Source organism: Dermacentor albipictus, unplaced genomic scaffold (assembly GCF_038994185.2).
Source record: "Dermacentor albipictus isolate Rhodes 1998 colony unplaced genomic scaffold, USDA_Dalb.pri_finalv2 scaffold_11, whole genome shotgun sequence".
Lineage (NCBI taxonomy): Eukaryota > Metazoa > Arthropoda > Arachnida > Ixodida > Ixodidae > Dermacentor > Dermacentor albipictus.
The window spans coordinates 3868340-3885365 of record NW_027225565.1 but is presented as its reverse complement, the minus strand read 5'-3'; the positions used below and the strand labels follow the sequence as shown (position 1 = coordinate 3885365).

General features: G+C 47.0%; 1 protein-coding gene across 18 annotated transcripts in view; it reads left to right on the top strand.

The window, feature by feature from the left end:
• mask (multiple ankyrin repeats single KH domain) overlaps positions 1 to 17026 on the top strand; it is a 332919-nt gene that overhangs the window by 162822 nt on the left and 153071 nt on the right. For 17 of the 18 annotated variants that reach the window (XM_070528438.1, XM_070528443.1, XM_070528429.1 and 14 more), the window contains 2 exons: positions 14777 to 14988; positions 16072 to 16347. In XM_070528438.1, the coding sequence (XP_070384539.1) occupies positions 14777 to 14988; positions 16072 to 16347 (488 nt within the window). The remainder of the gene's footprint in view (positions 1 to 14776; positions 14989 to 16071; positions 16348 to 17026) is intronic. The other variant, XM_070528430.1, reaches the window with a different exon arrangement.

The following is a 17026-nucleotide window of genomic DNA, read 5'->3' as shown; positions in this document are numbered from 1 at the left end:
AAAGAGTGGTGCCTAGTGCTCGCACGCGGTCACTCTGTGCCAAACCGCACTGATCAGAGGCCCAAGCCAATGGAGATTTCCCAAGCTCTTGCAAGTGGGCCCATTGGTGAGGTGAGAGATGAGAGCAAGCACCTGGCGCTGTGTTGCGGGGAGCCATCCTGCTGCAGTGACTAAAACCCCTCAATGTTTAAGAACATCGCCTACCACTTCCCTCCTCCTTCGTTCCACTCCCGCTCAGTGTGGCCTTGACAGAGGTGCCGCCTATGTCGGGCCTGCCATAGCAGACGACGGCTAACGCACCACCAGAGGAAATCTGCAGAATACTTTGTTAGAGCCCTGCGAAGCAGTTTTTGAATTGAGATTTTGCTTAGTCAGTCAGTAACAGGCCTTAAAGGGGTCCCCTGTGCCTGAAAACTTTCTTTTAAATTCTCAATCAATTTTGATAAAACTTGGTGAGTCCTTGTATTTCAATGTGCTAGTTTCAAATATTCATCCAGTTTTCTTGCAGAGTAAATAACTTTCCAGAAATTGAAGAAATTCAGCCTTATTGCATAAATTGCTTGGAGGTGAGCTATCTACCAAACTATGTATTGCCACATGGTGTGGCACAGGAAGGGGACTGAAGAAGAGGAGAATAAGGTTCGTCTTGGCATCGCGTGTCGCCGCTTAAGTTTTTGTAAAGTACAAACGCCTGGATCTTCATTCAGCGTGTATATCCAGCAGGGTATACGTGACAATTTGGTGGAGCTTGCTGGGTACACTCAACTTATGCAGGAGGCCCCATTGGGCAGCAAGAACCTCGCCGCACAATTGGAGTTGACTCCAGTTCATCACACAAGCCGGCGAATCCGAGGCCTCACCCCAGAATTTGGAAACCTCCAGGAAAAAGTGATGACTGTGACCACTGCGACTTCTACGGAAAGGGGGACATTGACTTACCTAATGCTGCCGAACCCCCAAGTGCCAACAGCTTTTCATGGCGACACATTTGAAGACGTGGATGACTGGCTGGCGGAGTTTGAGTGCGTGGCTGCGTTTAACGAGTCGGACAACAACGCCAAACTCGGGAATGTCTACTTCAGCCTCCAGGATGGTGTTCACACGTGGTTTATGAACTGTGAAAGTGCCCTGTCATCCTGGCCTGAGTTCCAGTGCAAGCTACTGGAGAGTTACTCCAGCCTCGATAGCCGGGAAAAAGCGGAGCAGGCCCTTCACTCACGCGTTCTAAAGCCCAACGAGAGCATCACGATGTACGTGGAGGACATAACACGTTTCTTTCAGCGTGCCGATCCGGGCATATTAAAAGAGAAGGTGCATCATCAGATGAGAGGCGTAAAGGAACAGCTCTTTGGCGGTCTTGTTCAGAATACGCCCAAAACTGTTGCGGAGTTCCTCACCGAAGCCACCGCGATGGAGAAGACGCTTCAGCAACGTTTGAACATGTACAACCGACAAGTTAATGCCGCCTGCACTCCGGATACGTCGGTAGGCTTCGGGTGCGATGTCGCCTTGCTTTGCGAGCTGACATGCTCAGTGGTTCGCGACGAGCTGCAGAAGCACCGGGGTACGTTGCCACCTCCAGTCAGCTCCCTCGCCAGCATTGTACGCAACGAGGTACAGCAGGCACTGCAGACACTGCAGGCATCTCTTTCCAGCAGTGAAGCACCACCTCTCCCAAACGAGTCCTGGCGCACAACTTGCGCAAAACACTACTGAGTTGTGCCCAAGCTTTCGCACCTACTTATGTTGCACCGCCAGTCGCGTTGCAATCGGCACAAGGCGCTCTGACAACTCCGCTACCGTACTTCGACGACCGCCAAACACCCGTCAGGAAATCAGGTTTGGCGAGCACCCGATCGACAACCACTGTGCTACCACTGCGACGAAGCTGGTCATGTGTATCGGGAGTGCCCCTACCGACGACTCCGACTGTGGGATTTTTCTATCGATTCGCCTCAACCTAGGTTCTGCCAAAGGCCTCCCGACATAGCAGAATTCCTCGAACAGCAGCGTAGGCCGGCCGCATTGCAGTGGCAGTCACGCTCACCCTCACCATGGCGATATTTCCCTGCTCATGATACCAGCTTGAGGGCATGACGCAAGGGAGATCACCAAGTCCACGCCAAGAAAACTGATGCCAGCGACCTTCCGAGACGGGGCCGCTGATACTCGATGCGCTAAAGACCTTGTATCGTGCCGACCGCAGAACAACGAAAACATGATGACGCGAGAACAAGTTTCCGCGAACAAGATATCACTGGACATACCTGTGTTGATAGATGGCAGAAAAATTAGTGCACTTGTAGATACCGGCGCCGATTACTCTATTCTTAGTGGCAAGCTGGCGAGCGTTTTGAAAAAAGTTACGTTGCCCTACAATGGGGCACCAGTTTGTACGGCAGGTAGCCATGCAGCCATACAGCTTGGCCTATGCACGGCCAGAGTAGAAATTCGCGGTGCTGCTTTTTTCGCCACTTGTCTGGTTCTACGTGAGTGTTCCAGCGATTTAATTCTTGGGATGGACTTTCTCCGGGAATATGGCGCCATTATTGACCTCCGCGAGCGCTGCATCACTTTCTCGGCACAAAGGGCAACAACACAGACCGACGCCATTGGACACAGATTCGCACTTCGCATTTCGGATGACAGCATCACGCTACCGCTGTGTAGGATTGTCATGGTTCTGGTCAAGTCCAACAAGCTATAAGACGGTGAAGCCATTGTAGAAGGCAACATCTCTATGTTGCTGATCCAAGGTATTTGTGTAGCGCGAAGCATTATGGAACTTCGTGATAGCCAGACAGCGGTCCTCGTTACCAACTTTACCTTTGAGCATCGGCACATTTTTCGTGGCACTGCCATCGCCTACACCGAACCATCAACGGACATCGAGTGCTTTGCTTTTGAATTAGACACAGACGACGGTTCGCTCAGAGACATCAATGTAAACTCCAAGCTTACGGGCGACCAAAAGAGCGCACTGCAGGAACTCTTGAATGAATTCCATGCGTGCTTCCCTCGGTCTACTAAGGTGGGCCAAACGCCAATCACGAAGCACTGAATAACGACATGCGCCGACGCACGCCCCATCAAACAACAGCCTTATCGTGTCTCGCCGAAAGAATGTGAGGCAATTCAAGCCCAACTCAAGGAGATGCTAGATGATCGTGTCATTCAGCCTTCGTACAGTCCGTGGTCCTCCACGGTCATTTTGGTCAAGAAAAAAGACCGAACGCTTCGTTTCTGTGTTGATTATCGACCCCTCAACGATGTTACCAAGAAGGACATGTATCCACTACCACGTATCGATGACTCTTTAGACAGGTTGCGGCGAGTTAAGTATTTTTTGTCTCTCGATCTAAAAAGCGGTTACTGGCAAATTGAGGTAGATGAACGAGACCGCGAAAAAACTGCCTTTGTCACTCCAGAAGGCCTCTATGAATTCGGAGTACTTCCTTTAGGTCTCTATTCGGCACCAGCAACTTTCCAGCGACTCATGGACACCATTCTCGCTAGACTGAAGTGGCAAAGCTGCCTCGTCTACCTCGACGACGTGGTTGTTTTTTCGGCTACATTTGATGACCACCTGAAACGACTTCAAGAAGTTCTCGAAGCCATCCGATCAGCTAACCTCACCTTTAAGCCTTGTGGAAGATAGGGGATTCTCCACCGTACTCTTGGGACAAAGGAACGACAACACAGTAGTGCAAACAATCGCAAGGGCATTTATTGCACCTTTCTTAGATCAATGCCTGCTAGCCGAGTTGCTATCCACAAAACATGCCGATGGGCGCGCGAGAAATCTAGAAGTCCGACTCACCGCGACCGGAAGCGAGCGAATATGTTCGCCCCATGCTGGATCCCAACGCCTGGTTGTTCGAGTGTGTAGTCACGCGAATCGTGGCGCGTTCGAAGGCGGCCACGCGAGATGGTCTCGCCGAAGAATCGGTCGGCACGCGGCACGGCACGTCTGTCCCGCTTGCTTCCCAAACCCAAAGAGGAAGTGCGCCTTCCGCTCCCGCACCCAAGTAACCTCGCAGCGGTGCGACACTCCCGCCATCTCTCGCACCGTGCTTGTACCGCCGCGGCCCACGCGGCGACGCCGCACGGAGACGGGGGCTATGCGGGAAAACAAGATATCAGGGGACGCGCGAGAGTCGCGCATCCCCACAGCCTCAGAAGTGTCATTTCAGCTACGAGGAGCGGATGTTTCTGGGACACGTGTTCAGTCTGGAAGGCATTAGCCCCGATCCCACGAAAACTGCCGCTGTAGCCTCGTTTCCAACACCGACCGCCAAGAAAGGTGTCTGATGCTTCCTGGGTCTTTGCGCATACTACCGGTGTTTCATCGAAAATTTTTCGAAAATGGCGGAGCCGCTGACTCGCCTCACGAGGGACGATGTATCGTTCGTCTGGGCCTCAGAGCAAGAGACTGCTTTCACCGAGCTTCGACAGTGTCTGGTGTCAGCACCAGTTTTGGCCCACTTTGATAAGGAGGCAGACATGGATGTTCATACAGATGCCAGTAACGTTGGTCTTGGTGCGGTGCTTGTACAACGGCAGAAAGGTATTGAGTGATCGCCTACACAAGTCGCACACTATTGCGTGCAGAAATCAACTACACCACCACGGAGAAAGAGTGTCTTGCTACGTATGGGCGCTGGCCAAATTTCGACCTTACCTCTACGGCCGCCCATTCAAAGTTGTAACTGATCATCACTCGTTATGCTGGCTTGCACATCTATGGGGGACCCTTCTGGACGACTGGCACGGTGGAGTCTACGTTTGCAGGAGTACGACGTCACCATCGTGTACAAGCTGGGCCACATACACAAAGACGCTGACACACTCTCGCGTGCGCCTATCGACACTACCGACCAAGACATTGAGGACGACGGTGTTTTCCTTGGGGCCGTAAGCATTACTGATTTGTTCACACGGCAGCGCGCAGACGACACACTATGGCCTATATTTGAACATCTGGAAGGAAGAAACCCATCAATACCCTGGCATATCGCTCGAGGATTGTCGTCTTTTTGTTTATGGCCTGGCGTCTTGTATAAGAAGAACTTCGCTGCCACCAACAACACCTACCTTTTGGTCGTTCCAGCAGACCTATGTGCCGAAGTTTTGTTCGCCTGTCATGACGCGCTTCTGTCTGGCCATTTGGGTTTTACGCGAACGCTTGATAGAGTGCGCAAATCCTACTACTGGCCAAGACTTGCCGAGTGTGTTCAACGGTATGTCGAAGCCTGCCACGAATGCCAGCGCCGAAAGTCGCCAGCTGTGAAGCCTGCGGGATTGCTGAATCCGATTGACCCACCTGGCAAACCTTTTGACCAGGTCGGCATGGATCTTCTGGGCCCGTTTCCACTGTCGTCTTCTGGCAACAGGTGGATAATCGTCGCCACAGACTATTTAACGCGGTATGCTGAGACAAAGGCGCTGCCTCGAGGCACAGCTTCCGAGGTTGCCAAGTTTTTCATACAGAGCATCATTCTACGGCATGGCGCCCCATTGCACATCATCACAGACCGAGGCAAAGCTTTTACAGCACAGTTCATTGAAGACGTTTTTAAACTCAGCTGCGCGACCCATCGAAGGATGACTGTCTATCTTCAGCAGACTAACGGCTTGACCGAATGACTAAACAAAACGATGACTGACATGCTGTCTCTGTACGTAGGCATACACCAGAAGAAGTGGGATGAGATATTCCCTTAGATAATGTTTGCTTATTACACTGATACGCAAGAAACAACACATTTCATGCCGTTTTACCTCGTTTATGGCCGTGAAGTGCAGACTATGTTAGAAGCAATGCTGCCGTGTGACAACACCGATCATCTCGACCTTGCCCAAGATGCTGAATTTTTCGTTCAACGCGTGGAAGGCGCCCGTCAGCTTACCCGAGCGCACATAAAGAAACAACAGAGCATCGATGTGCACAGTTACAATCTCTGCCATCGACAAGTCGAGTTCCAACCTGGTGATCAAGTTTTGGTCTGGACTCCCATGTGGCGAAGAGGACTATCTGAAAAGCTTTTGAGTCGCTACTTCGGACCATACGGAGTGTTGCAGCGAATTAGTTACGTGAATTATGAAGTCCTTCCGGGCGGAAGCCAGCCCTCCTGACGTCGACAACCGCAATCTGGGATTGTGCACGTTGTGCGGTTGAAACCGTACTATAGCCCCTAACATTCAACATTTTCAGCCGTTTTGGTTAGCTTTAGTTGTTGCTTGTCCCTCAGTGCCTTGTGACTATATCGCACACCACAGTGGTTGTGACTATAGCCTATGTGTTCATCCTCAATCCCGGCGCAACTTGTCCGCAGATCCCGTAAACCACAGTCAGTTTAGTAGTCAGACTGTAATCCTGATCGCTCCGCACTAGCTACGTAGAACCACCGGAAGTATTGCACGAGAAAACGCTGAGATTGTTCACTACTGCAAGTTCGACGACAACGTACGGAGCAGCGAGCTTCGCGGTCGAGGCTATTGCACTATAGATTGTCGGATCTTCAACGAAACACCGGATCTTTCGCTTCGTGGCCGTCGTAGATGCAATCTTGTCGAGCGTAGCTTGCTCATGTGCTCTTATCTTATCCACTTCCTCTTCAGTTGCTGCAGCCTTGTTCTATTCTTATGCAAGTTTAATCGGCGTGTGGATATGCGTGATCCGACATATAGTGATCCGGCAGTTGAGGTATCGACATTAGGCGGCAGTACGACTTCATTGGCAAGCTGCCAGGTATGCTGTGCCGACTGCGATGATGGAATTGCTTTCGGAAGTTTATTGCATCTTGCAAGTTTCCTCCCGTAACGATTCACGGAACGAACCTTTGTAAGACCTCCAGCATATTCAGCGTCGGAGTCGAGAGACTAAGACAAAATGGCTGCTATTTTCGTTGTTTGAGCGCTCGTGGCCGTTGGAGCCAATCATCACTTGCCATCTTGGTCACATGCTCTGAGTAGCCAATGGTAGCGTGCATGGCGGATTTCTTTGCCATTTTTTTTTGTGACTGCAGCGCCAGCAATGCTGTCGTCCGACAAATAAAGAAAGCCAGAAACGTGAGCTTTCGAATCATACCTAAATGACACTGGCAGGGCACATAGTTATCGAGTTATGCACAGTGAAAATCTGGTGCAGTTTGTCCCCAATTTAAAGGGCAATGCTTCCAGATTTGCATCTTTAAATCACGATAATGGAAGAACTATGCAGTAGTTTGTAGCCAAATTTAGGAGTTAGGTGTGAACATGCATCAGAAATGCGGAAATTAAAAATTGAAAATTCAAATTTTTGGCTGATTTTCGGTCCCAAAGACCCGGGTCCCTCCTTAGTACAGTTGAAACTCGATTTATTGAAGTAATGATCACACTCGGACTATATAGTTTCATCGGGAAGTTCGTAAAAGTGAGAAAGTGCTTTCTTGGTCCTTCAAAATCTAAGATTGTAACGTAGTGACACTGAAAAGGTAGTGTGTTATTGTATTTGCTGCTAACGGTCACATTTCTTGCGTCCCAGTTGTGACAGCGTGAATTATGTCCGTCTTTTCTTCAAGGTTGGGCACTTTCCTTTTCTTCTTGGGGGGCCCCATGTCAGGGCGATGCAGGCCAGGTAGACGGTTGCATGAAGTTGTGACAGGCTACCGATATGCAAAGCAAAGACGCGGAGAACGAATGCAGTGATTGTGGGAGCAGGCTGAGCAAGGAGGAGGAGGAAACAACTTTATTAAGGTTGAAAATTGCGAGGAGATAATCAGCACCATCTGTCGTATAAACCATGAAACAACGAAAGCAACCACCACCGCCTAGTGCCATTTAGTACGTAAGAGCATTATCGACTGCTGATTCTGTTCTTCCATGCATGGGCATGGCGTGCAGCCTTGCCAAAATAAAGCTAGGGCCATGACTAGGGCCCGTAGATGCTTTAACGTGGTAGCGTTAGAGTGCACGTTCGAAGAAAACCCATCTGTGCCAAATTCGAAATAAATTGCCACTTTTTCTTCTGATATATTTCAGGAAAAACTCATTTAAATTGGGTTTTTGTTCATTGAGTTTCGTTAATTCAGGTTGATGACAGCATTGAACCGTATGGGTACCCGCTCGAGAATGAAAATTTCTTTGTTAGAGCGGGAACTTTGTAAAATCGGCTTTCGTTAGATTGAGTTTTGACTGTAATGCTGTGTTGGAATTGTGCAAAGAAATAAAGAAATAGACCAATATTTAAAGTGTAAAGTGTCTGCACGTTGAGAGTTCATGTTGCTGAAGCACGATGCATGTTTGTGGTGTGCTCAAATGCAGGTAATTACCAGAACTTCAACAAGTTTTGACTGCCTGAAAATATGTGAGCTTGGCTTCGTAGGTTCATTTACGTATCTGTTCATTACTATCATGGAAGATCCCAACTGTCTTAAATCAGCAATGCCGAGCAACTGGGCTGCTTCTGCTGTGCGCCTTTTACAGATGTGTGTAGCTGATGCACAGGTTCTGGCGGCCATGAGCAACGTTTTCACACTTAGACAGTATTGATCATGTGAACACAGTACCAGTAGTTTTCGTAGCACATGAAATCGTTTTTATTTATTTTATTAACGCAGAGCTCACTTAGCAGCACATGGCCAACTTTTGGCCTTCAACAGCACCAGGCTGTGTGTGTGTATGTGTGTGTGGTGGGGGGGGGGTGTAATACAATAAAACCTCATTAATTCACATTTCGCGGGACTGGAAAAATATGTCCAGATAAGCCCAAATGTCGAATTATCGAGGGTATCAAGAGAACACTGCGAGGAGAGAGTGGCGCTGTAAGCGGACGGAGAGCCCAGAGTGAGCCAAGGCAAGGCGTGGGTCTCAGAGGCTGCGTGCATGGTTGACTGTAGTTACCAGAGAGAGGACAGGGGGGTGCGAGTGTGGCGGTGAGACGAGGAGGAAGAGACGTGATTGGCGGGATGTATGTGGTGTGTGCGGATCGACAACGTGTATACAGCGTCGGGCAAGAGTCGCAGAGTGCAGTTATAAAGGGAATGTTTGTGACGAACCTGTCGGCCTGTCACCATTCGTAACCTCACAAAACAAATGCTTACTGTATCAATAAGCTTTTAGTATTTACTGAATCAATCCATAAATCACGTTTGTTTAGCACAATAGTGATGTGGAAGGTGCAATTTTTGTCATCTTGTGACTGATTAGCACTCTCAGTGGTAAGGGTCCTGCGATGTCCTTAATAGTGCAGCCATGGTGCAAGGCCCGGCCGCGTTTATTTAAGACGTGCTTTTCACTAGCACGCACAAATCCCAATTAATTTTTCGCTAGTGAGCTGGGTCGTGATTTTGTAGCAATGCTTTCCACTTCTATGCCACTCTTATGATTCAATGTTCATAATTGGATAATCCAACTGATAATGTGGGTGGAGCGTCACTCTGACCACTCACAAAGTGCGAAAATCAAATCAAATGTGTGGCCACTTTCTATGTATCCATAATGGTAAACTAATGTAGAAATGACATTAAAGCTCCTAACAAAGCAGAAATCTAACATGCACCTGATTTTATTACAAAAAGGAAATGTTGCACAATGGCAGCTTGTTACCTGAAATCAGCTTCGCCACTTTCTTTCTTTCTTTGTTTTTTTTTTCAAGTCAGCTTCGCCACGGTACATCTCTGGTATGGAGCAAAGCATGCAAACATTGTGAAAGACGTTTGGTTTCATGTCCGGTTGCATTGCGCAAGCAATTTTTGGCCCAAGTTTCTTTTTAAAAAGGTGCTGGTTAGAATCAGGTAAATACTGCAATCAAACATTGTGAGCTATGGTTATTGCTTTAAAATCTTCCTAATACTAGCCGAAAGCAGGCGTTTTTGACAAGAGAAGAAGTGTGCTCAACACATTCACTGTCCCTTAAGGTCTGCTGAGACAGACTGTTCCACTAAAGGGGTTGCTATCTCAGGTCTCATAGGGGTCAGACGCAGGCATGCTGTCTGGTGAAGGTCAACTTCAGGATAGAAATAATGAAAAATGGAGCTCATAGAAATGCATAGGCGCTGGAATTTAATTAACCAAAAAGTAGAATTAACTGGGGTCAAATTAACCCCAGTCTACAGTGTGTATGCATGCATATACAGGGTGTTTCAGCGAACACTTCGAGGTTGCCTGTGGCAGATAGTCCAGTTCTACTTCATGAGCCGGTCTACTCAAAGCGGCAGACACTGCTTGCAAAAAAATAAATAAATACAGAATTGACTATTTAACAATAATTCACTAATTAACTTTTTAAGCTAATTATCTTATGACCCATATTGCAATTCACAAATTCTAGCAGTGGACTTCGCAAGGTGGATCCACTTGGAACGAATTCTCAGGATGACACCAGTTTCGAGATATAAATTCCCAAACTTTGTGGAGAGATGCATTGGCATTCCAGTTACTTGTGTGTTTTAGTGAATTAACCGACGTTTTGTCAACAAATTAACTGGAACACCAATGCAGTTCCCCGCTATGTTCGGGAATTTGTATCTCGAAACTGGTGTTGCCTGGCGAACTCCATGGCTATAATTTTTAATTGCAATATGGGCCATAATGTAATTAGTGAAAAACTTAATTTGGGAATTTTTATTAATTTGATTTTGCATCTCAATTTTTTGTGCAAATATTGTCCGTTGCTTTCAGTAGACCAGCTCATGAACTAGAATTGTGATATCTGCCACAGGCAACCTTTAAAAAATTTATGAGTGTTTGCTGAAACACCCTGTATATAATGCACTTATGCAAGTTACCCCCTTATTTATTATGCTAGTAACCATAAAAAAAAAATCACTTTAACGAGTGGTTCATATTCTCATTTTGCTTGTGTGAAACGTTTCCAGCTATAAACCTGCATTGCAGAGATGGTGGAACTGATTCGCTGTGTCATGTGCACCATCTGTTGAAGAAGCTGCTAGCCTGAAGCTGAGCTTGCATGCACCAACTTTTCACGGGCCTACAACAATTTTGGCCTAGACTTGCTGCCGTCATCCAGCCAAGGCAATGGGCACAGCCAAATATGAGTTGCTGGCAAGTAAACCATGAGTGTACAAAAATGGGGGTCGTTTTCTTGTATTTTAGACAATGTGATTGAGACGGACCTTCTATAAAAGTGGTATTGGGGGAGGGGGGGCCAGAGGTACGGTATAAGCTATCCTGGAAAAATGCAGCTAAAATAAATTCATTATGCAAAAAAGAAGTGAGGCGTGCAGACTGGACACAAGAGTAGAGAAGTAGACAACACGAACGCGTTCGTGTTGTCCACTTCTCTACTCTTGTGTCCTGTCTGCACGCCTCATTCATTTTTTGCATAATGAATCCTTACCAACTAGCTCAGCTTTCTTTCGTTCTAAAATTAAGTCTTCAGATGTTCAGGGTGTCTACCAACCGGGAAAACCGGGAATTATGAGTTGTCTGGAAAAAGTCAGAGAAAACTCAGGGAATTTGGGCCTCTATCAGGGAAAATTAGTGGCAATTTTATTGAAAGGGTCGAAAGTCGTGGTAATGCTGGCTCGAGTAGCAGACAGGAATTGTAATGAATCGTCTTTGACGCCCTGTCGTTGGCAGGAGGAGTTGCCAGTGTACAGTCAACGAGCGACTTTCCGGATTCCCGATAATTTGGACGGCTTCGTGGCGCCACCTCGTACCCCATAGTGTCAACGTATCAGAACGTGTGAAATTTCCGACGCAAGAACTCTTTGCCGTCCGATTTTCCGGATGTTTTGCCGCGATTACAGGTCCGAAACGGCATTAATCAAAGGCACCACCGCTGCCGTTTTGATTACTTCGCCGCCTTGAACCGGCACTCTCGCACGCAGATCCGCTGGCACCCGTTGCCACCACTGCAGCAACGCTAGGCCTAGCTGCTTCGACGTTCGCTATGAAGCTTCTTGCCATTGGGTGCCGAACTTTTTATTGAAAGAATTCGCTGCTGTCAGCAATGGCATGGACTCCACCTTTGTGGTCCTCGCGGTTGGCTTAGAAACTTGGAAAACACGGTGCTATGCATAAAGCCGGTTCGTGAAAGTCAGCTTCGCCTCTGTACAGAAATGTTACTCGGTAAAGCTTACATAAAGTATTGCAGTGAAGCATAACAAGCGTGGGAAGGGGCTATTGCCACTGCATACAGTATGTATATCTTAATTATGCACGCGGGCACCCGGCATTTCCTGTCACAGTACGAGCACAGGCATGCCTAATATGTGTACCGACCGGCCTTCAGAGCGTTTTCGAACGTGCCTGTGGCGGTTTGAGCCCCTAAGGGCAGTAGATGACACGCATTTATTTTTTTCCAATTGGTCGATTTTTCGGACGTTTTTGCGGCCCCTAGGGAGCTCGAAACATCGGTTGTGGACTGTGCAACTGATCAAGATGCCTCAAATGGTCCTTGGGGCGAACGAGTGGCGGAAGGCGGACAAGAACAGAAGCGACCTACGCATTGAGGAATAAACGAGAAAGGAAACTTCTTGCCGCCGTTTTGAAAGAGCTTGAGCTCAAAAAGTAAAGTTTTGGCTGATGCCGAGATGCAGGTGTCCCTCATAAAACCAAAATACACTCTTTGAAGCAGTGCAACACAACACTCGGGCGTCGTGCGCGGGCCGAGAGTATGTCAGGACTGTTGAGGTTGACTTACGAGCTGTTGAGAGAGAATCTCAATTGTGACAGAGTTCAGGCCTCATCCCACTGAGGTTGCTATCGGTTGATAGAAATAGCTCATATTAGAAAATATTTGCCTTTGTATGCATCTCCTTTTTATTCGTATTTGATAATGTCCGACCCTATTTGCAATTGTTTTCGAAGACACTTTATTTGCTGTGCATTTTACTAACCCCTGCCTTCTATTCTCTTTTTGAATAACATAAACACTGCTCCTTAGTACTAGAGAGTGTCAGCCTCAGGCGATATGGTTTCAGCCCGTGTTGATATAAAACATAGTTCTGCATCACTCAGGGAAATTTGCAATGGCACTCAGGGAAAACCTGGAAAACTCAGGGAATTTGGAAATGTCAACTTGGTAGACACCCTGGATGTTCCTTGCTTAGCACTGTGGTTATAGAAAAAATAGTGCTAGCAAATTATGAGGGAGTAATTATGTATGGTATGAAGGTATATCAATGGCCTTTAATGTGTGAACGCAAAATTCTCCTTTGTTGATTTGGACTTGCATCTCGTCTGCTCCAATAGATGCATTATTCTGTTACATCAACATTCATTTTATCACAAAAATTTGCTGCATGTTGCGATTAGGACGAGCTGTGGAGCTCCATTGCAATTGTGTTGCGGACAGTAGTTAACAAACAAGGCAGAGGGGAACAATCATTGCCAGGGTCATCACGTTTATAAACACTGGAATGCAGCTGCGATGTATTAGATGCTTTACTTTGGTCACCCCAGTTTGCATTTTCAATGTGTACGTGCAGGACTTGTGTGAAAGAGAAGGTGCATTTTCATTTTTGTTAAGCAGTGTGATGTGAGAGATTCCACTAAAACAATCTGTGAAGAGACAAGAGGCACTTTTGCGTGTGACCTGTATGCCTACACTCATTGCAGTCATGAGGGATGACTACTTTGCTGGCTGGCTCACTTACAGTCAGTTAATTGGTAGATGGGCTTTGCCTTAAGCAGCTTGCTTTATGTGGGGATGTGTGCGAACACTGAGAGATTTCACACAGCTCTTGGCTCTTTTGGAGGATTTTGATGCGAATTCCCCTAACAGATTATTTTTTTTTGAGCCTTGCATATGTTAAAAAAAAAAATAGATGCGGTTTAGTAGAGCAAAATAAGGAGGGTAGCGAACTTAGTCACTAAAGTATGTCGATGTAACAACTTTTTGTTACATGTTTTCATTGCGCATTCAATAAGTCAACATAAGACAACTTGGACATTTTTTTCTAGTTGTGTGAAAGTTGAATAGGAAATCTTTGAATTGAAGTTCAATTTCATAAGGCGAGCGAATGGTTGCCAATGCAATTCAATGCACAAATAAATGTGTAAAATGTGCATTTGAGCTCTTTAACATTTGCCAGTTGGTTCTGATGAGAGGCTGAAAAGAGGGGCCAAAGGCAGGAAGTTCCATTCCACAGCAGCCAGCAGGATGGGTACACTTAAAAAGTGTCCGTTATGTTTTGAATTAGCACATTGAGCAGGCCAGTAGGTACAAGCTGGTACAAGCTGGTACAAGCTGGTACAGTAGGTACAACCCACTGTTCTTTATTTTTTTCATTTCTGAAAGTGTTCTTTGCCACCGTTCCGCCAATATGTAAAGGGGGCCAGGGACCACTCAAGCTGCCAATAAGCAGCTTTTACCTTGGCCCCCTCCATTTGCTTGTAAATGGGCACAAATAAAATGAAAAAAAAAAGTAAAGAGGGGCTTCCACTTTCGTTATCAAATTGAAGAATCATCTTTGTCTTCCATTTGGCAAGTGGATGTCCACATCTGTCTTCTACACAGGGCATGCATCTCTTTGCAGCGTGTTCTAGATAGACGGTGTTCTACCCAAGTCTTTGACTCTTATTTGAGGCCTACAAACTTACTACATGACTACAAACACGGCTGATGTGGTCAGGTTTTGGTGGCACTAAACTGTGCACTGGCTGCAATAAGAACACACTACTATTTTAAAATTGCAGATTGTCCGGTGTCAAGATTTGGAACACCTCGCTTTGAAATGCCCAGCTGCCTTAGGTGCCGCTCAAACACACTTCAGTATATATTGGGTGGTCTTGTACACAAGATGTTTGGTGCGACGGGGAATTTCAGGGCCCACAGTAGTGAGCACTCCATGTGGCGGCGGAAGTGGTGCCCAGGTGTCGATAACGGCGCAGCAGGCAGTGACTGTGTGCCCTGACCACCATCACCACCACCACCATCACCACCACCATGGGGGTGGAGCTCACCCAGCAGCATCCACCTTGGGCCAACAACCACCTACCTTGGCCTTCCACCCAGCTGCCTTCCCCATTCATGCTCAGGTTAGCACTTATATGCAGTGTACTGCGGTACAATAGAAAGTGGGGATTGTTGATGAAAACGTCAAAAGGACAGGCCATCCCAACGTTCCTGCGGGGAGCATTTTTCTTCACAGTGTACTTCCGACCAATTGGTTTGCTGGATGTTTTAAACAATGGAATGCACAACAAATGCAGAAGATGAAACTGACAGGAAAAGTGAGCAACTACAGTTTGGCTTATTTAACCAGTGAAAGTATAGATCAGATTGCATGCAGTTTTAACGGCCAACTGCGAGGAAATTTGGAACCACATAAAAAAAGCTTAGTGTTGTGTAGATAGAGTGCCCTTCATGCAAAATTTTCAGTTTTAAATACAGGAGGGCACATCACAATAGTAAGCCCACAAAAACAGGTGTTGGCTCACATGAAATGTCTGTTAGCCCGGAACATTCAGAACCAAAGGGCAGTGCCTGTTTCGAGATCTGGTTGTGCTTGTGGTACTGATAATTTGAAGCCATGAGCCGAGATTTGCATTATATCCTCTAGCCGCCACATGCTTGCGTTGTCTGCGAGTGCGCTGTTCAAAAACTGCTAATGAGGGCATTAGACAATTACCAGCACTGCAGCTTTGCCATACTGCTCGTTTGAAACCGTTTAGCAAAGCATGACCTTTTGCTTAAAGTTGGTTTTCAGTGCAGTGAACTTGTCATTCACAATAAATTCTTCTGGAAGAAATGCTTATAAAACACTGTGTGAATGGTGCTTCAGTGGTTTTAGCGAGGTGGTGGTCTCGGTTGTAATCCCTTGCGTTTTCCTTGAAAACTGGTTTGTGGCAGTACATGCTATAAATTGTGCGTCTGTGATAGTATGAGGTGATTTCACACCCTACTAATGTGTGTTCACAAGATTTAGATGCTGCCACACACCCATAGTTTTATTTTTCAAATCATATCTCTAGCACAGGTCATCACCGATGTGTAGTAACTTGCTCAGTGACTTCCAGCTTGCCAAGCAGCCCGGGTGTAGCCCATGCCAGTGAGAGGCCCAACAAATGGGGATAATTGATGGGGGCAGTGTTATGTACGAGTAACCTCGGTGACCATAGGTGGACCTCAACTGGCAGACGGAGAGCAACCATGACACGGCTCTGACGCTGGCGTGTGCGGGTGGCCACGAGGACCTGGTGAGCCTGCTGTTGAACAGGGGAGCCCACTTGGAGCACCGTGACAAGAAGGGCTTCACACCACTCATGCTGGCTGCTACAGCAGGTCATGCAGGTGTTGTCGACATCCTTCTCTCACATGGTGCTGACCTGGAGGCTCAGTCAGAGCGCACAAAGGACACTGCCCTTTCACTTGCCTGCTCAGGGGGACGCTACGAGGTATGACCTCCACTTGTGGGGAACACTTCCGACGGCTTCGTTGTGTCATTAAGTTGTTCTTCCTCACTTAAAAGGAAAGTGTGTGAAAGCAGGACAAAAAAGAAAAACTTCTCACTGACAAATGATGATAACTTGGTGATGATAACATACTGATGATAACATGATTATCTAAGAAACTGATTTCTCTGCCAAGCAGGGCAATCGAGGGTGTGCTGATGCAGAAAGGTGATATGCTTCTAAGATTCATATATTCTTGCAATCTTCCTGCCTTGCTTCTGAGGAAGCATAGGGACATGAAGGCATGGATATTGTTGTTCACTCAGAAGCAGGATTTGCCCTGATTATGATAATAGGATAGGCTGTTCGGAAACTTTGGTTCAGGGAAAAACTTAAGCGTGAAAAAAAAAAGTTCAGAGAGACAGTTGGTATTGTCTAATAGCCATGTCGTTTCTTGTCTACCTTATCTGTCTCTGTGCTTTGTGTTCTTTAGTGCATTTATGTATTTCTACTAGTAGTTACAATGATATCTACAATTAACCAGTGGCCCTCAGTCCCCAGCAGCAGCGACGACAAAGGCGACGGTCAAACCTGTAATGGAGTAGAGGGTGCTAAGAATCTCTGGATCCAGACAGGCCGCCAATGGAAACTGACCCTTGCAACGTTTAACACCCGAACCCTC